This window comes from Bombus affinis, chromosome 1 (assembly GCF_024516045.1).
Source record: "Bombus affinis isolate iyBomAffi1 chromosome 1, iyBomAffi1.2, whole genome shotgun sequence".
Classification (NCBI taxonomy): domain Eukaryota; kingdom Metazoa; phylum Arthropoda; class Insecta; order Hymenoptera; family Apidae; genus Bombus; species Bombus affinis.
The window spans coordinates 11,211,528-11,234,465 of NC_066344.1; the positions used below are offsets into that span (position 1 = coordinate 11,211,528).

Below are 22,938 nucleotides of genomic sequence, written 5' to 3' on the forward strand. Positions count from 1 at the left end.
CAACTATATAAAGTATGTACCTGCGAGACAGATTAATATCTATTAAGTTAATAATTCAGAAGGTTCATTCAATGATTCGAAATTTTAAGTTGCACTTTCTAAACGTTTTAAACTTTTAGAAACAAAGTTCTAAATTCGAAAAATAGATTTCAACTGTATATGTACATAACGAAACTATATTTCATATTTCATATGCAATCGAGAACGTGCATCTGTTTATCAAATTGTAGCATAATCTACGAAATGAAAATCACGTCCACAGCGATCGTGTTAAATAACAAACTCGGTAATGAATATTACAAGTCGAAAAAAATTTTAATTATACTTTAACGACATCTCCCTCTAAACATTCGAGGTTAAGAGAGTGAAGAGAAAAACCGCTCGTTAATTCGAAAATATTCTGCTTGTAAAACATTCAAAGGCGGTCTCCTCAGTTATTCCGGTGGTGTTTCTCGGTCGACTCGGAAGCATCAACGTCCAAGAAAAAAAGCGAAAATATACGCGGCACGTTACGCGAATCAGAGCACGTGGTCGCGAAACAGAAGCGAAACTTAGACGGTTGCACCGCGAAGCGCACGCCCTCGAAAACTTTGGTTCCCGTGGCGAACAGCGAAACCGTCGTTAATCATTCTCTCGGTGTTCTATTCCTCCGTTTCCGCGAAAGATAACTTCGATTGCTTATCCTCAAAGTGGCTTGAATTCCTCGGCATCCTCATCCCATGCAATTCGCCTTAGTTTTTTCGCGAACGTGGCGCGAATCGTCCTACTAGACTTCTACTTAATTTCTCGTCCCGTTCCAGCCTTCTACTCTCTTTTATCTCTTTCGTAATTTCGATTCGATCGATTCAATTGAACGGAGTGCAAAGATTTTTGTATTACATAAAAGGAAAGGAAAAGTTCGTATAAAAGAAAAAGGAAGAGGAGAATAGTACCACTTGCCAGCAATTCGAGTAAACAAAAACCAAGAGAAAGTTAAATCATTTTTTCAAACTATATTTTCAAGCTATAAATTTATAATCAATTTATACAAGTTTTTGATTATATAACTTATACCTTTTTTCTTTCCTAATAAGAATACGATTTAAATATCGCGGATTCTCCCTGATCGTTGCAAATCCTTCAATTTTGAAACAATTTTATTATCCATCTAAAACGGAAATTTTCAAAGTGGCTACTTTTTTATAGTTCTATTAAAACCAACAATCTCATCTCGCCCTAAGCATTAAGAGGATCACCCTACTAAAATTACGTGATAACCGTATTAATTTCGAGGGTGGTTAGCCCCTTACTGTGTGTTTAAAAGAGCCTCCCCTTCCGTTAACATTCAATTCCTTTGATGGCCGCAAATTTCATTAGTCTCCATTCCTGATGTGCAGTAATCTCCGAATGGAACAACACCGACGATGAAGAGCCGAGGAACAAGAGTGCCATTGTATTGGCGACCGGCAGTCCCTATCAGAATAACGAGGGTCCACTGCAAAGAGACGAAGTAAAGGCCACTTTTAATAAGGAGGAAAACAACGATAATGCCCGTAAGTCTCCCTGTCGGTTTCTGCTATTGTTGCATCGAAGGACACCCTTCGTAATTTTCCGCACGATTTCCACTCTTCTTTATTCCCTTCCCTTTCTCTTCTCTTCCCTTTTTTCCTTCTGCTCTCCAGATCGCTCGCCTTTTTGCTGTTTGGAAGCTGCAGCTTCGAAAATTGAATGCCGATCACGAGCGGCCCTTTCTTTCCCTTGCTCGCTTTTCTCTCTGTTTTTCTCCTCTCTTTATTCGCATTTCACCGGTCGTGTTCGCGATGTTCGTCGCGAAACCTTTCGCGATATTTCGTCGACGCGCAATAAAGTTGCAAAAAGAGAAGTAGGAATAAAAGAAGAGAAGAGGAATTTTATTTTCAACGGTTTCGTCACGGGTAATTTTTGGCCGAATGCTTGTCCAGTAACGACACGTTGAATAGCGGCGACATACAATACGTTGCTTCGAAATGTCGAAGAACAGCGTAACGATCGATCTATGAAAATACGCGAAATATAATGTACAAAATATCATGCATATTTCCTTAAGGTATTTTGTCAATCATATTGCGATTAATTTATCGATAAATTAAAGCTAACATCGAGACGCGAGAAATATTATTAACGATTTTCACATGAACTTTCTATTTTTCATATATATATTATTTCCTATAGAATCAAGTTAAATTATGTTATGTGTATAAATGTTAATACCTTATGAATACGCTGTAGTATTGTAGTATGCCATTATAGATGCAACAACTCTCGAAACGAGTGAACCATTTGCTCTAACCGAAACGAAAAATTATTTCGAATTTTGAAAGTACTGACTTTCCAACTAGCGCGCATTTGAATTTTCTTCATCTGTTTTGTGAGTCTCTCTTAACATTCGAAACTCTGTTTTCGTATTTAACTAGCTTTTAGATAATGCAATGAGTACAACTGACTATTACCTGTACATTTCTGAACATCTGTATGCGGTATCATGGAACATAACGTACAATGTAGGCGATAAAATAATTACTATATCAGTCATAAGTTGACGTACCCACAATTATTACTTTTCAAACGAGCTGTGTACAAACCGAGCGATCGCGATAAACACCAAAAAGCGGTGAAATTGTGTGCAACGCTATAAAAGCAAGATAAAGTGTTTATACGCAGGTTGCACAGCTCTCTAGTTCCTTTCTTCCCATTCCTTTTTAAATGCACCGTAACGTCTCCTCCCAGGTGTTCTAAAAAATACACGGTTGGTGATCAAAGAAACGGAGCGGAAGAGATCGACAATACTCTCTGCGGCCTCTATAAACCGATAATGTAGCTATGCTTCGTCTTTTGTTTCGCCATCCTCGAGTAGAAAGCAAAATCTAATTAATTTCTTTTTCCCCGTTTACTACCTCTGCCGAGGGAGCACTTCGCTTTGAATCGAAGTGTTAAAGGAAGTAACTCTTAAAGTACTGACCGCCCCATTCTTTTACCAATCGTTTTATTCGACAAACTGTCCTGTTGTCTTGGAGTTTCTTTTTCTTTTATCCATGCTGCGGACATGAAGTTTAACTGATCGTTATAGTTTCTTCTGTTTGATCGACTTTTCATAAAGTGGCCGAATCAAATTATATTGGACTTTTCTCCTTGTTCACGATCCTATTATTCGTATATTATATAATTATATAATTCGTATTATATATTTGTTTGCTTTACGTATACGTTTATCGAACCTAATTCATGAGGTTCTTGTACACAAACTGCTTGAGAAATCACGAAATTATGAATATGATAATTTAGACGTACTTTGACCGTATTCGTGCAATTATTATTATTTTACTTGGAATACATTTTTTTCTGCATTAAAATAACATCGTAGTCAATCGGTACCTTTGTTACGGCTGTTTGCACGATTCCAATATTTTCATTGTGAGTTTCTTATTGGTACTTCGAGTCTTGTACATAGAAAATAATCGTAGAGAATTGTATCGGACAAATATAACGGATGCGCAAGCATTTCTATCTATTGCTTGATAAAAAATTTACGTATAGCTGTGCCATGATGAGTAGTATTATCACGCCGGAGAAACCAGATGTACCAAGACACTATCGCTTCGATCCTTATAACTTGCGTGATACACGCTTTCTATAATAAATGATGCATCGTATCTATCTGTTAGAAATATGATATTCGTAAAATATTGGCATTTTTATATTTAAATACAATCTCCAACACTAAAGATTTAAAGATATAAATGCAAAAAAGGTGCTGTTATTTTTCAAGCAAATTGTATATGTACAGATAGCTATAACATGTACCGATTTCTTCAGTAACAAGATAAGATAGAAATAACAATCATGATGTAATTACAAGGTCTGAAACTCCTTTGCCGTGTTATAGTAACACGAAACACGATGTTACGCTGTTGCCAGGAAGAAAATTAAAAGCCTTTACATTCAATCGATACGCATGCAAGATCGCGCTCGGGTACGTTCAGCTTTTCACGCGATGAAACCAATATTCCGTTTCCTGCGTAACGATTCTCAACTTGCAAAGGGGAGTGGAAGAAGCGGATAAGAAACGTTACGAAGCATAACGTTCGCTTTTCTCTTCGTGCATCCGTACGAGAAGCAACAAAACGAGACGAGTTTCGTAGCGTTCTCAAGTGAAGCACGAAGCTGCTTGAAAATTTCTTTCGAATAACAGGAAACAATGGAGAATAACGAAACAACGTTCGCTCGAACGTTTCCTACTGATTCCTAGGAAAGCACTTCCTTTCTGAATAATTTTACGAGACAGGCCGAAGGTTATATCTGAACAAAAATGCTTTTTCGAAATTTAAAGTCTCAATTGTCGATCATCCTTAGTGACCAAACTAAGAAGAAAATCGAATTTCACTTTCTCTCACAAACTTGTACTATACGTTACAGTAACAAACGTGACATTTGCATCAGTTCGTACTTAAATTAATTAACAAGATTATTTCTATAGTCGTCTACATATGTAGAAACATGCATCGTTAAGAGGCTGCAGATGGATTTGTGAAATTTCTTACGTTCGTTGAAAATTCAAAAGTACAGAAATGTCCACTATGTGTATAATATGCAAAAACATATAAAATATCCGGATCAAAGTACTCGTTATCTCTGATAATCTCTGTTTAGACTCCATACCAATAATAATAGGAACTTACCTAAAAATTGGCGTTATACCTATTATTGTAATTTATACCGCGGTATACACTCATAGAAGAAAAAGTCCGCGAGTGACGAGTGAAGAACGAATAAAGCTTCAGAACCACGCAGATCACGTGTACGCATAGGCTTTTTTGCATTTCTTTCTTTTTCCACCATTCCGGTTATCCCGTCATCGAGGTGCGTTGAATGACAGTAAAATGACAGACGACAGACGTTCAATCTGGCAATAAAAGCAACGAATCGATAAACTACTGATCGATCGTGATCCAATTACGACGAGCATGATGAACGTAATCATCATTATCGAGCCATCGTGCATTATGCGAAGCTGCCTTCACGATAATATCCAGCGTGATAGGTCGTGTACTTTGGCGTATTAGGTGGCCAGCTTGCATACAGATAGTCGTGTATGCGTACGTGTTTCGTGCATCGCCTACAAACGATCATCTATAACTCGTAAATGCGTCGAAATCGAACGAACGCAAACGACGTTTTGCTCTTCTTTAGTTGCATCGATTGCTTGGTATTCAGCCAGTTATTGGACAATCAGATCTTATCAACATGAGGCTGGGAATATGAAAGATAATGGAAAATCCAATGCTACAAATGGTCAGATGATCGTTTCGTTCGCGAAGACAAGTAAAATGTCGTTAAGTAATTCGAGAGATAATATCTGTCTTGACACAAGTGTTTTACATTTTAAGGGATAATATTATATATTATCAAGATATATGTCTTTAGGAATTTCTTTGCCATTACATATACATACATCAGTTCCAGACAAAAGCAAGGAACCAGAATCGAAGCAGTTCGTCGGTCTCGTTATTGGTATTTTGACCACAGTGATCGTAATGCTCCTGGCGGCCATTATGTTCATTTTTTATAGAAATCGAAGGTTGAAAGCTGCCCTCGCACCTTCGACGTTCTACGACCAACACGGCGACTTGAAGGTAAGAAAAATTCTTCAAACTTGATTAACCGCGATTTATATTCATATGATTTGCTGAATGTACATGCATATATATGTATAGCTATTCTTGTATATCCCATAGAAAATTAGCTATCAGCAGGTCCGCGTTTCAATACTAATTTTCGCTGTAATTCAGCTGTATTTCGCGCGGTTCGATACAGAACAACGAATAAACATACGGAGCATAAATAAAAGAGCAGAACAAACAACAGAATCGCAGAATATTCCGGCTGAATCCAATCAGGCTTGTGAATCCATCGTTTAAAACTTTCGAATTACCTTCGTTTCAGAGTTTACATTAGCCAAGTCTCATTTAAAATCCTGCAGACCGGCCGCATTTATTTTGCCTTTTACCGTTTCGAATCGATTTCACTGTTGTTATACAATGGCACAATATAAATCGTTAGGAACGTGAGACCGTCGCGTTTCCCGTTCGATTTCGTTGCGGCGAGAAAATGAAGCATCGAACGCAACCTCGTTAACGGCTAACGCTTTAATTCGAAGTCAGCAATTTGCCAAATGACCGAGGCGAACTTGTTTCCCAGTGTTACGGGATTTTTCTTGACTATCGCGAGATTCATTTGGAGTCTAATAAAGCGACCGGTAGCGAGCGGTTATTTGCTCTCCGTTTTCACGATGCGTTCGACGAAAAAGGCTTTTGAGCAATCATGGAAAACGTCTTGGCGATGTTAGACGCGTTGACGTTGGATACGAGGCATACAACTGAAAAAGAGAGGAAGAAGCAGGGTGGTCTGACCAAATATTTTCCTTAAAGCAGCCAAAGGGGCGAATGGGATTGCGCATCGATGGTCGAAACGAGGGATCAAAAGGGTTCCTCGATAAATAGCCGCTAGCTTCTAACGAGCCGAATATTCTTTATAGCAGAGTGTTTTAATTGTAAGACGGTTGTTGGTGAAAGTGGTCACGTTTACTAAAGTCAGAGATTTTTAGCCATTTTCATCTCGTGCCGCACGTGGGCTAATTATTAAAACTTTACCGGACACCAAAAAATATATTATATTTGATTCGAGACAGGGTATTCACATCGGATAATTTTCTTTATTTGCCAATCTAAGGAAAGAAAGGACAATGTCCTTAATTAAAGAGTCAGGTATAGCGCGTTTTAAGAATTTTTGCTGCACGTAGGTAAGAATCAGTGTGTTAGATCTTACCTTGCAAATAGTCTACAGTTTTAAAAGTATAAGAGGAGTGTTTGGATAGATAGGCTGGGATTATGGAGGGTTCGTGGAAGGGCAGAGTGGAAAAAGTAGAAAGAAGGACGAAAGAGAAGTGACAGGGAAAAAAGAAGAAAAGAGAAGAAGATATCAGAAGTATGGAATAATAGATCAGTCTTAATTCTCGTTGAAAAAAAGCCGAATCTTTCCGTTACAAGATATTTCATCATCTTTATGTTATCAGCGGATACATGTTCTTAAAAATATTTCGTGATACTTAAAACACATGGAGCGATTATGAGAGAAAGATCGCTTGCGACCTAATTTGGTCGATGTCCTATATCGGCGCTGTTCAAGTTAAGCTACAGAGCTTAAGTAGTCCCCTTCACTCTGTCTCGATTTACCAAAGAACAGAGTCACTGGCGGACATCAGCTTGGACATGACACACGTACTACCAGAACACGCTCACTCTTTTCCAAAGAATACATTGATAAATCTGTCTAAGCGACGACTAAGAATCTTTTTCACTCGTTTTATGGTAGTATCAAAAGTGCAAAAAAGTTTGAATGGATTGGTGAAAATGAAGACTATGTGACACTTAGTTTGAAAGCAGAACATTGCGCGTATGTTCCATAGGGATTTTAGTTTATAATGTCGCGTTTAATCCTTGGGATTATTAAAGTATTTTATTTATTACCATCCGACGATAATCGATACTTCTCTCAATAGCAACAGTTCCGCGAGAAATTAATTACAGATTTGTTATCTCTGTTTCAAATTCTGCCAAATCCTCGTGAGTTAGCTTGCAAGCACGTCGAAGATTCACGATGATGTTTAGCGCAAAAAATGTACGTTATTAAATGTAAAAATATGTATTAAAAATTGTTTGACGAAAATTATTTCAAAGATATATATTTAGAGAAATGGACCAAGTAATGGTCGTCTAGCTTCTGATAATAAAAGACAAGAAAATATTTAATGACACGTAGTGGACGCAGCAGGATTAATAACAAGCTGAACTTCGTTCGCGTGAATGGACAGCTAGTCTGAGTCTTGGACCCTTCCTCTGAAATGTACAGAAGACAGTAATTAACAGATTGCTGAACGATGGGAAATAATAGGAGCCAGACGGTGGCGCTCGTTTCTCCCTAGACGCTTTCCAAACCTATTCTCCAAAAGCGAATTCAACCTTAAGACAGACGCGGTACAATGCTCTGACATTTGCAATTAGAGATGTGACGCCAGGGCTATATTAAAACCGGTAATAAACATTAATTATATTTCCGCGTTTCGCGTAGATGCTTCGAATGGGCGACTTATTGTTCGGGAAAGCTCGAATTATCGTTCTCCTACTGTCTGCTTTAGTAGAACACAATGGATGTTAGACAAAGGAGCTGCGAAATACTTTCGTGATAAATTGTATGGTGTACAATGCCACGTTACAAAACTTTATTTTAAAAAATGTTTAGTTCCGAAATCTTGTTTTATTTGTTTCAAGAAAAGTGACAGACCATGCCAATAGATATATGAAAAATTCAAATTTACTCTTCTATTCAATTGTATTAACATTCTATTCAAATTTATCCTTTATTCTACCATCTTAACGGGAAAAGAAATTCAGCAGAGAATCTAAGGATAGAATTTCTTTATTTTCGTAGGATATCAATATCTCCGTTTTTCCCTCCAATCAATCAAAATTCCAAATTTAATCGTGTCAAATCAAAAACCACTCTTTTATTTCCTCCCGCTAATTCTACCATACTCATAAAAACTACTTTAAATAACATAAAGACTACTTTCATGCGTCATCACCTACGTTCACGTATGTAATACATTCAACAAAGCACCAAAAAAAAAAAAAAAAAAAAAAAAAAATCTAGACGGCTCTCAAGCACACTTCCTACTCCCTGAAACGCTGGTATACACAAATAGCGTGGTTCGCGGAGACGCAGCTAATCTTCTCATCGGATCATTACAGAAAGAAACAAGAGTGCTGCCGGTGGGGTTGGCTCACGTTTATTACGAAGAAGCACTCCCGTTAGAAGAGGTCGCGCAGGTCTCCCTGTTTCTCCTCGCGTTGCGTCGTTCAAGTACAACGAACCAATATAATTCCCGCTGAATAAAATTTTTCCCAGCCATGGATATACATATATACCGGCGTGGCAGTCGGTCGAGCTGACTCCACTTAATTAAAAGAGCTAGTCGTATGACCGTATTGTCGTCGCGAGACGTGCGTTATCTAGCTCGTTCGCCCGCCCATAAGCAAGTCTGTGTACACACGTTCCTGTTCTCCTTTCGTCTCGTTCCACGATGCCACTCCCGACATTAGCCACCTGCTACTTGTCTCGCCTCGACGTTGCAAAGCCCTCGAGTTTCGCGATTTCCCTTTTTTTCCCTTTCCCCTTCTCTTTTTTTATTTTTTTACGTTGGCCGACCTTGTTTCGCTTCCGACAAACTATGAGCTTCCGCTGCGAAAGAAAATTCAGGCGAACGTCGATGTCTTGAGAGAAAGCAGAGAAACTCGATTTTGTTAGGTTTGTTTGCTCCAAGCTCGGTTTATTTTAAAGATTCTAGCATGGATGTAGGTGAATTTATGGCGTTAAGATTGGTTAGTCGTTTTTATTTTTATGTTATTGCTTGTGGAATTAAGATTCGGGTAATGTTCGTAGAGTGGATGAGAGTTGAAACTTTGAATTGGAACATTGTCCATTTGAGATGTTCGAAAGTTCAGTTTTAAATTCGGAGTTCCGTCTGAAATCGTTGGACTGGATTTTCCATAGGGCTTTGAGTTAAGAATATTGTCCATTTTTCACAATTATAATTTTTTATGATTCAGTCTCCACATCCAGGATTTTGACTACAATTATTGGAATATAGGTATATATAATATGTGAAACGTTGATGAATTTTTATATTTCAAATTTTTTCACAATTATAATTTTCAAACGTCTAATTTTTGAACCCAAAATTTTGGAAAGTTAGTGTAATGAAATTTTGATGAAGCTTCAAGCTGAAATGTTATTTATGCTTTTACAATTATAATTTTCTAAAATTTGGCCTTTAAACCCGAAATTACGACTGAAATTGTTTTAATAAAACTTTGATAGACTTTTGAATTGCGAGTTTCGTTTATTTCCACAGTAGCAGTTTCCTAAAATATATTCTCTGAAGCTAGAATTTGGACCCTAGATATTGCAACGAAATTTTGATGAAGCTTTTGTAATTTTCTTAAATCTAGTCTTTGTACCCACAATTTTAACTGAGGTCATTGAAATGAAATTTCGATAAATCAAAATCGACGTAAAATCGTACTCTTCCGTTTCAATTGGCGAGACATCTGTAAAAAGTTGTTATTCGTTTCCTCTATAGAAATATGATTACAAACCCACCATTTTCACCGATAAAGCGTTATATGAGCAGCGTATACAATTGTACAAATTCCATTGTTGCGGAACGAAAGGCTTATCTGATTTTTTCATTGTTGCTTTTAATCCATGAAAAATTTGTGGGCGATATTTCATAGGTTAGTGGAATTCGCTTGATGAAAGGACGATGAGATATTTATACCTTTCAATACGATGGTCGTGCAGGTTTTAAAATAATGAGTGAGGCACTACCCGATGATGAACGTGTATTGTTAGAACGAAAGCCGGATAATATTCTTCATGCTCTTCTAGGTTGCTTCAGAATAGATTTGTTTCGAAATATTTGTACGCAAAATTATTAAATTACTAGTCACGGGTGAGTGAGTCGTGGATGAGAAATACGACGAATACGTGGAACGGTTAATTCCGAATTGTCGAGCTTCTCTACTACGAATTTCTGCGATTTATGTTTCCAGAGAAATACTAACTTGCTCGATACTAACAGAAACTTTCAACTGGAAATAAATTTTAACGTTTACGATTCATCGATCGCTCTTCAATCAGTGTTTCCACGGCTCATCGACGTTACATAGTGAAATAATCTCTTTCTCTTTTAATGCTATCCTCCTTCATGGCTTCGATGTAATAGCGAGCATAAGCTTGAAGCGTTTCGTATAAATGGTCGAAACAATACCAACTTGTTTGAATGTTTTACGTGTTCGTAGTTCGTAGTCGTATTAACGTGCTCTGTAACACAATGTCAGGTTCGTGGCGCTGTTTCACAGTTCGTTACTTTTTAACGTATCGTGATAAATACGTATTTTTTGAACGTCAACAGTGACGCTCAACAGGAGTCGGTTTTCTGGCCTGTCGAATAACGGCACGTAGAACCGAATTATTCTCTGGTATACTTTTATTTTTTTCTTGGAATTATCCTTCTCGACTTACGAAATTAATTTCATTACTTTGTTCATCAGATGTTATTTTTATGTATACGTTTATAATACTTATTTTTAATGAGACACGGCACAATGCAAGTCAGTTTCTTACAACTCAAGCTTATTCACTCTTCTGGTCTTTCAAGTCGTACAGAACTTGCTAAAGACTAACTCGCATATTTCTTCTACCATGACATTTATCCCTGCATTTATGCATTTTCTCTCTATTAATTCAGGTAAACTCGGATAAACTTTGTAAACATTTCAAGAAAAGATTTGAGGGCGTCCATCCAAAAACTTGGATAACTACATACCTTTCTTTTGTGTTTCGAACTCATATTTAAACTTAAATACTTTTATATAAATAATTGTCATTGCCACGTGATGTGAACCATTTATGGAAAATTTTAATATGTAAAGTTTCATAAAATTCAACGTAACATGCATAGATATACGTAGTATTCGAAGAATTATCCGAATAATAACAAGCATACCATGGTTCATGATATATCATACAGTACGAAAAGGTTATGAAAATGAAATTATTATAAGAAGCTCTCACGTCACTCAAACATCATAGCTACAAAACTACATAATCTATCTCCGGATACTCAAAGATACAAACGCGTTAATCTTTTGAGCAACAGACGGAGATTCTAACATCGTTTACTATCTCGTGTCCTTAGACTGCAGAAATTTATGTAAATTCGTATTTTTACGAATGTGATTAAAAAAAATTGAAGTTACATAAATTATTTTCCGCACCATGTATTGTAAACAGTACTATATTTAGCACGTTTCGTATATTTTTACACATTATCTGCACTTTGAGCATTTCTGCACTTCCAAATTTCTCATAAATTTCTCTTTTTCATATTGATAAAAAAAAATATGAATTTACGCAAACATCAAGTGATTTAATTGGCATCATCGACGAATGTCAGTTGACAACCTCGTTAATCACCCAGTAAATCTCATTCCCTTCAAAGGAACAACAGGAATTTCTTCCTCGTTGGTATAATGGGACAAATTTTGTCACTTTCGTTTCGGGTTAGGCTGGCATTGAAACGAAGGCTGGGCGTAGTAAGCAGCTGCGAAAGACACGCGTGATTTCATTAAATTTCATGGAATTTATTATCTTGGAACGGCCCGATCCGTGACGCACGCTAGTAAACGCGCTTTTATTCCGATTCGGTATAGAGTATGCCAGAGGCGTGGTAGCGTTGGTGGCAGCAGGGATCGTAAAATGAGAGGGTGGGCGAGTTGCAGGGTTGGGTGGGAGGCGTTCAAAAGTGAGGTAATGCGATTACCGACTTTAGCTGTGGGGTTCGTCGCGATACGAGGGGCGGCCGAGCGAAAACAGATTATTTTAATTTAAAGCAACAAACTCCCTGATTCTCGTATACTGTAATCCTCCCCGCAAATTTGACGTACGCGTGTATCCCGATTGTCACAGCCAGTAGTTTCCTGGTTAAGCATTAGGAGACAATCTGGCCACAGGCTGGACCGTCTTCTTGATGAAAGTCAAACAGATTCTGCCACTTTCTTAACGTCCATTATTTTCGTTCCCCCTTTTCTGCTTATCGCTTTTGTTGGTTCTATTATTTTGGTATCTTTTTAGTCAAGTTGATTTACATGAGCTATCTGGCTAAAGTTTAGAATTATTAAATGTTACGTAGAATTCAAAGACTTGAAACGAATTCGATTTGGGATTCTATCGTCTTAGAAATATTTAGTAAAATGTTCTAGGAATAAAGTGAATTAATGTTGATATATGTGGTATCGATTTGCAATTAACTGTGCAAGTTGGACGTAGGTAAAAGAAAGAAAAGGATACTGAATTTATAAGAGAGTGGTAACAAGTGGCAGAATTTTTATATTGAGAAAACTGTGGATAAGTGACGTTGTAAAATGGAAGAAATGAAAAATGAATAATGTGTTAGATTCATCGTCCTATTTTTCGAGTTTTCTCTGGACAACATGTTGATTTACCGTGTAGAATGGCCAGAAAGATGGATCGAAGAATTTGGAGGTGGTACTCATAAAGGTAGAAAAAATGTCATGTTCGTGCAGACCTGTGTATCAATCTTCGTTAAAACTCGGATAATTTATTTGATTTACAACGACGAATGACGTGAGGTGCTTTTTTTCAGTGTACGTGATTAGACATTTAATATTTGCGTTACAGTGGAAGACAGACACGCGAAACATATTTTACAACAATCTGCAACGAAAACTTGATTCGAAATAAATATTATATTAGCCTGTCTTTTTTGTGTGTTTATTATTTGCCCCATTTTGTATGCCAATCTTTCTCTCATTATCGTTGGAAGGGAATACAAAACTAAGCGTTAACAGGCGAAATTATACGAATTTAAATTTTCACGTTTTCGCAATTTTTGTTTCTATAAATTACGGAGAACAAAGAACCGGATCATCGACTTCCGATAGTTACAGGAATAAAAATAGAGCGGAGAAAAATATAAGGAATGATACAACGTCAACATTTTTCTTGATCTTCTGATTTTGATATCAAGCGACTAAATTGATTAATTTAATATGACAGGTGAAGAAAGGAGAAATCTATCAGATCTAAGAAAAGATATATTAATTCATACATTTCAAGATTTCAAAAAGGTCAAGATATAATTAATCTTATGACAGTAAAAGTATTTGAAATACTTTTGATTTTGAAACTAAGTAAAAAGAAGAAATAGCATTGATAAATGTCGTATTGAATTTAAAAATAGTTTCCATGGAAAAGATGGAAAATGTTACGTATCATGTTTTCCGCAGTAGATCTCAAATACAATCTTCTCGAAATTGAATATACGCGCATACGAATAAGCAAAAAATGAAGACAACCTACGAATTGCTCGTTCAAATTACGATTCAATGGATCTTCTAGAACACATTATCAAACAATGAATATTATTAAACTATTATACAAACATGACTAAATACGTGGCTTATTATACAATCCCCCGTACGCTTGCGAGCATGAAATTAAACGATAACATCGAACGTTCGATCATTTGAATTTATAATCGTGGTTCCCTCGATTCAAGCGTGCACAGAAACTCAAATCAAAAAATAATAGAATTCAACTGCTATAACTAAATTGTGGTTCGAATGCAACTGAATTCGTCGAAAAAGGACTGGAAATTGGTGAGAGGATAAATGACAGTCTCACAGGAGGAGGATGTCGAATAGAGGTGGAAAATGTGCAGATATCCGACAGGTTGTGCAGCTTTCGTCGGTACGGGGGCGAAAATGCAGCCATGGTAATGAAAATGGCAAAAAGCACTCCGTCGCTAATTAATGGAAGATCGTTTTGTTCGTGGAATCTACCTTTGGGCGTCTGGGATTTCATCAAGTAGCACCGGGCTCGGTATTTCGATTCACGTTTTTATTACGTTTATCCGCAGCTAATTATATTGCGCCATATTTATCGCATTCGCCAACACGAGATTGCTCTTGATGTGATGCAATTATTTCACCGTGCAATATTACTCTTTGATCGTGATAAAAAAGATAAACATCCCGTAGAGTCTTGGTAATTCGACCATTGTAAAGTTCTCTTCATTTCGAATATTTCTCCCCCAATTTCGAGCTCCTGTTTCCCTTTTTATCTTCGTCGCTTTTTACAGTACGCGCAACCAGCAACGAAAATCTACAAGGAATTTTTTAAACCTTTACCAGAGCTGGTGTAATTTAGTTCGTTTCTTGTATTCTCTCTCGAGCTGAAGAACATCGCACCATCTGCAATTACTTTTCAAATTGGTTTTGTAATTTACATAACACGCTCCCGCCTACGTTTCTATCGGAAATCAGGATTCTCTTACACAATTAAAATAATATTATTCGTGAAAGTTCGCAAGTCACGGGCCGCAAGTTACTGGTGCTAGCAAATTTTCTTGTATATTAGTAATTGGTTTGGTTATGAATCAAATTTTATGATTAAAGTACCCCATTCGATGTAGAATTGGAAAATTATAAAGGAGAAGCGCTATAATATAATTTATGTATACTTATAACGAAAGTTGTCAATTCACTAATATTATTAATCGGAAAATTATTATTCATAACATCTGCATACCTCTTCGCGAGATATATACTATCCGTACAAAATTTCCGAATTTCTTCAATGATTTTCAATTTCGGATTAGAAAGATAACTTCAGTCTCACGATAGGAATCGTAGATTATTGAAAGTTTTTTTTATTTTCGTAATAAACTCAATATGGTTGGTTATGGAGAAAAACGTTCTCTATGTTTATGAACAAATACGTCACGATAATAAGTTCGTTGGAGCGTTTTCGTTGGTTATAACCAGAAGCTAGTTATATGATGGGTATCGGTCGTCGTTTATTTCATCGAGTTATATCGTGAAACGCCGAGGGCGTATCCATAACGGAAGGCGTTTCAGCAACGTATCGGGCACGATATTTTCCAATAAAAGCGTCTTTGGGTCAATCGAACGTATCCACGTCCACGAAAAGGTTCAGGGATGTATCAATCGAAAGGGTCCTTTTGTGCGGTCAATTGATATACTCGTAACCACGGCAAACACTGCACGACCGGAAGGGAACATATTATCGTTCTGTCCACGACGTACAGCCTGATTTAGGGGAAATAGTCGACATTTTGGAAGACGGCAATACGATGATGATCGTCGTATGTATTGATAAACCGCCCTTTTCCCTTCATTTGGATTGTTTAGCTTTATTGATTTCTTTAAATCGTTTTGGATTTAATCGTGTTGTTCCCATGAAGTATTCAGTTTTCTTTATTGGGACGTTTTCTAAATTTGAAAAAGGCACGAAAAAATTGAAACGTTTAGATTTTATCTTAGTGCGTGTAATTTTAAAAAACTTATTTGCTTGTTCCCAAAAAAAAATTTACTAAAATTCGAGAATTATAACGGAGTTAATAGAAATAGGATGTAAATATATCGTATAATTTAAAATGTAAGTACCATAATGAAAAGCATCTTCTTTGTAACATTTGTAATTTTATTCCGATTTACAATACATTTGCGTGTATTTATCTTTTCCTGCGTATTAATTTGCATGTTCTTGTTAATGAAATATGCCTGGGTTATAATAACGTTTCGTATGAATAATAAAGGATAAGGACAATATATTGTTTTTAACGTTCGGCGTGTGTTGTTAATTTTCAGCATTGTGCATCGGGGAATTACATTATTCAGTGTTATAAGTGGATTTAAAACGACGAAAAGAGCTTTCAGTAATGTTATTTGAACCGTTCCACGTGCATAAATATCTGGAATTACACGCGTGTTTCTGTGTGAACGATTCCTCTCAATAACTGAAATCGTTTTTCCGGAGATCTCTTTTTTTCAACCGCTCTTTAAATATTTGAATAAAATTCATAAATATCTCTATAAAACGACAATATTTTAATAATTCCATTATATTCAATAATTCCACAAACGGTTCCGTTATTAATTCTATAACAGAGAAAATGAATCCGATGAATTATTCTAACAACGAAAACTTCTCTATTTAAATTAAAGGAAAAACCGAACAATTCGCCGGACTTTTGAAACAAGTCACCGGTCGTGAATCAAAGCAGAAACATGGAACTCTCTGCGAGTGATTCTTTCCCTGTCGATGGTGTTTATTGTGTAATTACTATTTTCAATTAACGCACGACGGCCGGGATCGATTATTTTTCGCTTAACCGAAGATCAGTCGAAAATGCCACGCGCTGATTGGTTTTCCCGTAATTAATTTTTCCGATGTTCCGTTGTATCAAATCATACGCAGCTGCCGATCATCGAGGGACTCGTTCGCACGCCCCCGAAGATTTCCACGTTGCCAATTACCTGCGTGTACCCCCGGTTTTCAACGATGGATAGCCGAGTATCGTCGAGCAAACAAGCGACCACGATCGAAATTAACGTCGAACCCTCCGTAGCCTCTATAACGACTCGTTCGATAAAGGATCGTGGCACGTATACTTTCATACCATTTCCCCTGCTCCATGAAATCACTGATACTCCAAGAGAAACCTGAACGCATCGAGTGATGAATCTCACTGGATCGAGTCAGCACTGGGTACGACTACCAATCGACGTTGCTTCGAATGCCTTGAAATACCTTCGAATGTAAGGTCATAAGGATTGAGGGAAACAGGGACAAGACTTTAGATAGCCCTGGCGGGCTAAAGAGAGCCGTTAAAAGGATCTGGATGACGCGAAGACGAGCAACGTGCAAGAAGAGGGGACGATCAGAAGTAGAGGGTGATCAGTAGAAAGAAACGACAAGGAAGTAAGGAAAGAAGGTGAAGCGAGAAAGGAAGAGGAAGAAGTGGAAGGGAATCACAGCAAAGAGATTCGAGCAGAATCTCGATGGCTAAGTGGTTATCTTATCTTAACGGTGGTTGCGCGGAGCATCTCGCCAAGTCTGGCACCCTAACGCTTCCTAAACGGAAATTAACACCCCTCCTTAGGTTGCGGTGCCCTTCTCGTCGGGTCGTCTCCGTGACGTTCAGGCGGAGGGCAAGCAAAGCAAAAATCAATGGATATTATATCGCGACTCTCCGGAGAACGGTGCTCGACATGATCCCCCTTATCGGTTCTCCGGTGTAGAAGGAAGGAGCTCGGGACGCGACGCTTCTGGCGAAGGATTGTTTGTTATACAATGAAAGCGTTAATTTCCTGGGGTAGCACCGTCGATCCAGCCCCGCGTTGACGAGTTCTTTCCTCGTCGTACGAGCCAACGATAACACGCGGAGGCTGTCGAGGAACGGGGACGCTCGATAAGGAAACTATATCGGATCGTGTTCCTTCGCGACGAAAATACACGTCGTAACGAGGCTTGTTAATTAATGGAAAAATACAAGCAGTGCTAAAAACAGAGAGTCGAGCTTTTCGCTTCTAACAAATTCAGGTGTATTATTTTAGAACTGTCATTCTCTTTTTCCATCTTTCGTCTATCTTTTCGTTTTTGATTTGTAGTTTGTTTTTGGAAGTTTCTTACTTTAACAAATTATTGATTGGAAAGAGAAGTTGATTATGAACGAACGAAGCGATCTGAACGATCCTCTGATCCGATTTCCTCGGCCAGGGAGTGCCGAGACTGATAATTACCCGATGATACGGTTAAATTTTATTCAGGAGAATTACGTGGACCGTTGAATGCGTATCGATGCATTGTGCCGATAATTACGTCGTGTGAAATTATTAGCCACGCTACGCTATGCCGCGGTTCTGTGGTTCTTTCGATCGTGACGACAGCTGATGTGCTTTTCATGATAAAACCAGCACCGTGTCGCCCGGAATTGAATTTTGACGGCCGAACTTCTCTTCCATCTTTTGTCTTAAATTCGCAACACGAACGATATTTGGAAAACCTGGAATCAAGCGAGTGATTATCGATCTCGCTTTAAAAAGATTGCATAATCCGCAATTGAGTATTCGTTAAAGAAGCAGGCAGGTGTTGTTGAAAAAATGATGCAGGTGATAGAATATAAAAGGCGTGAGAAAAAAGGAGTAAAGAAGCAGTGGCGCGCTCCAAATGAATTATGCATCGGGTATATTATAACATGAAAGTATCAGTTTGGTGTGTAAATATGCAATGAGAATGTAAAAATGGTGGAGAAAAAATTCATGCAAATTTTGCTCATGCCTCGGACGACTTGATTTTCGGTGGTCTTATTTTATTCGACCACTTGAATAACTGTTAACATTTCGCGCACGTATCGATTCGCGTAATCGTCGAATTATACTCCATTTATATATCAATTGTTCATACCTTAATATGTCAGTCATACATATACACAGAGCATCGTGGGTAATTTCTGATAATTACCATAAGTGTATATGTAAATGTGGAAATATTTTGTGTAATTAACAATAACGAATACCTTTGAACGATTTAAATAACCAACAACCGCCAACAAATAAAATGCCTGTAAGGATAATAATTATAATATATAAATAAAAATTCAGAAAAAGGGGACGTTAATAATTATCAGCGTATAATTATCATGAAATACACGGGTGATCGGTTGATCTTTCCTCGGATATTCATAAAACAAAAAGCATGCCTCGATGGGACATGAATATTCGGAATGCTCATAGACGGGGTGGGTATGCTGGGGCGAGAAGTGGTGGCATGAAGTGACGGAAAGTTTCCGGTGGCGTATCGCTTTTACTCGCGTGGTATACACGCGCGACGTGTGCATAAATGTCAGGTGCATTAACAGGAACGCTCAATATTCGGCCGCAGGTCTCCGTGCAGGAGGAGGGTGAGGACAAGGGACCAATTTGCCCTCCGCTTCCGGCGCAGTACCACCCGGCCGCCTGCACCATGACGACACCGCAACTACACAAAACTATCACGGATTACAGCGGTTGGTAGCGACGTTAAGTGCGACACTTAAGCCTTTCGAATTCTACGCGTGCATGCACGGTTAGGCCGATTTAAATTAATTCGAACAGAGAACCCCGCTACTCTGAATTTCACGATTATCAACGCGCCCCGCGTAACCCGTTGTCCAGAATTATTAACCGCTAACACGGAGCCCCGCCCCCAGGAACCATTTGATACGGCAAAACTCGAAATTTTCGTAATAAGCCAAAGTAGAGAGTTGGAGCCAACACGCGTTTAACCCTTTGATCGGCTCGGTGAAATATGTTTGCGAGGAAGGCAATGGTTTCGCTGGTAGTTCCAGCAAATGTACAGGTGCGCGAGATTGGGTTAAAATTAATTTAGCTGTGAGACTGCAATGTGGAAAGCTAATATAAAGCATTAACGAAGTGTAGTGGATTCTGTTCCATGGTTTTAATATCCTAGTTGTTCTAAAAATTTATGGATATTATTTTTTAATACATTAACGTGTACGATGAATATGATTTTCTGAATAAAAAAATATTTCAACGTATCAATCGCGTGGTACATGAAAACTATTGAAAGAATTTTTAGTTTACAAAATTTTTGAATATTTTAAACAAATAATTAACACACTTGTTGAATTCTTCTATCTTTGATTTCAGTTCAGTCGCTATTGATTTACGTAGGAAAGTTTTGAGTTCCATAGTCGCTACATTAAATAATGGTTAATAGAAGCAGAGTACCTCGTAATTTAATGCATCGAGTTCAAAGTTTTTGTCTGCTAAAAGTAGGCGATTTTATGGTAGTTCCGCGGTGGTCTTGCTAACGTTTCATCCCTTCGATATTTGTTAGTGCGCGGTGCAATTTAACAGCGGGGAAAACTCGAAATGAGTGGCTCCACGTTGCGGTGCATTATCGAGTTTGCGTTTGACTAAAATTACATAAAATCGACGGTGGGCTATAGCCATTGGTTGCGATGATAAACGCAACACCTACCACGATATGCAAGCACACAACGTTCGAATGAAATTGCGGGTTAATGATCGATGGATTATTACAGAGTTCATAGTACTTAAAGACGATGCTTGCACGAGCACAAATCATATACGAGCCTCGTCATTTACCAGGACCCCTTAATTCGTTTTAATTTTTATTCGCAGCTACAAAATTTTCATATATCCATGCATTCCTTCCTCGCTTATTTTCAAATGTTTAAAAGTCAAATGAAATTCCACAATGATTAATTCTCGTATAAAGCTTCATAAAGCTAAAGGAAAAGAATTCAACTTAACAACGAATACTGTTTCAAACCACTGTTTTTTGCCACATCGTGCCTGCATTGCTCAAATAGTTGACCAATTATTTCGTTTTCTGCTACCTTGCCGACGGTACTGTTTCTCAGAACGGTGTAAAATTACCCCGAGTACACTCTAACCAGTAGAATTAAAAATGAATTTCGCTCAGTTAATCCTAACTTTCAGTTCGTTATCAATTAATCACGCAAACTGCAATATATAAGGAATAACCTTATATAATGTATCGAGTTAAACTCGTCTGCTAGTCGCGATTTCACTGCAAAATCAGATATTTCCCTCTCATTTGAAGCCATCATTCAAAGCACAAGGGGTTACATAAAAACTATCATAAACCATCTCAAAGAGAACACAGAGGATAAAACATTCTTATATCATAATAAAACGAACGTGTAACAGAAGAAAGATAGTGCTCGCTAAAAGAAAATGGCCGAGAGAGAACTCCTCTAAAAAAGAAACGAAAGAGGAAAAATATAAAACGAGAGGAAGTGCTCGTTTGAAAGTTTCGAGGAACATGAAGCGGGAGCAGGGGTAGGACGCGGGATGGGGGGCAGGTTTGAAACGCGCCCGGGGTAATTTCTTTCGTGCATGGCGGCCATCGTGTCTCTAACCTTGTCAAAATTCTTTTTTCCTTTCCGCTCACGGTATCGGCGGACAGGGATCACGGAGGTGCAGCCGGTTATTCCGCTGTTGCTGAGCACGGCGATCAATCTTGCCAGGCCAATTCCGCCGGTTCAAGAATATCCATCTAATCCGCCGCCCATACCGCCACCACCGGAAAAGTATTACGCCAGCACGGAGATCTGTAAGGTGAGTATCAAAAATGTACGGCAGACATGCGATCCGTGACGATTAGTCCTGGTCGCGAAGTAGTTTTGTGGGCTGACGGTGGGAGGGTATTAATGCGGGCCACTTGGCCTGAAACTGTGTCAAACACTGGTTCGTGACTCTGGGATCTTTCATCGCCATCGTGGCAGCTACTTGAATCGTTTCCCTTTCGCGGGCCTTGCCGCGAGCTTGTCCAATGAATCCTCTTAACGCCTCGTTGTTTTCAGCAAGCATACATACATACACACGCGCGCGTATGGTCAGTTATGTATTTTACGTTCTATCGTGGTAGAGGCAATTAGCGCCGTGATTAATTTCTTGTATTTCATTCTTGTTTTCTTTTTCCTCCAAATTTTTTCGTCCCTTTTCTTCGTCTTTTCCGCTTTTTTTTTTTCTTCTTTTTTTGTAAATTAGGGCGCTTAAAGTTCGCCGTACAGCGCCCAACGGCACGTGCTAAAACGATTCGCGCAGAGTATAATGAAGCTTAATGGATGAAAAACAAGGCAACCAAAAAGAACTATCAATCATGACTAATGCGAGACTTGGGAAAGGAAACGTCTTACGAAAGCATACACTGATCACCGGCCGATAGCGTGAGGCCTGTGATTATTGATTGTATAACGTGCATGTAGTAAACGAGTATTTTAATTTGTACTCTTATTTTTGGACTGACTACGCTTGCCCCAAATCCTTCGCGTGATTTTAACAGTGAAATACTATAGCGAGGTGTTGCTAATTCGCCATTCATTTTTGTTTCGGTTATTTGCGTGAGATGGTAGCTTTTTGTTATATCAGCTATGCGGAAGTCAATATGATTAAACTTCATTAAAATTAATCGTTTGATTTGTGAATAATTAGACATTCATCGTTGTAGTTTGATTATAGAATTGAAAAGACTTGTTCAATACCATATTTGAAATGTTTGCTATATTATTTGTTTTCTATATGGAGCATACAGCTTCCCAATATAGCGTTAACGATATTATATGTTAAGTATAGCATTGCACGGCTATCCTTGTTGCGGTCCTGGAACTTTCTATACGTCCATCTCACTTTACTTTCAATCGACTTTACATAACGATTTTCCTCGAACTTATGAAATTTCGTAACGCTATGATCCAAAAGGCGCAGCAGAAATAAAATTGTAAACAGAAATAACATTTATCATTATTAAGTTAACGAGTATAGACTCGTAATGCGATTAAAATGTATGAAAATACCGTAGATGCGAACCAAGAAGAAAGTTTAAATTTTCTTCTAAAATATCTCTTCCTAGGTAACCCGATAC

The 22,938-nt window shown here is 38.0% G+C and overlaps 1 protein-coding gene across 7 annotated transcripts in view; it reads left to right on the forward strand.

Annotated features, from left to right (window-relative positions):
* Positions 1–22,938, forward strand: part of LOC126917046 (discoidin domain-containing receptor 2) — a 220,469-nt gene that overhangs the window by 173,836 nt on the left and 23,695 nt on the right. For all 7 annotated transcript variants that reach the window (XM_050723485.1, XM_050723456.1, XM_050723447.1 and 4 more), the window contains 4 exons: positions 1,377–1,532; positions 5,473–5,648; positions 19,405–19,528; positions 21,481–21,632. In XM_050723485.1, the coding sequence (XP_050579442.1) occupies positions 1,377–1,532; positions 5,473–5,648; positions 19,405–19,528; positions 21,481–21,632 (608 nt within the window). The remainder of the gene's footprint in view (positions 1–1,376; positions 1,533–5,472; positions 5,649–19,404; positions 19,529–21,480; positions 21,633–22,938) is intronic.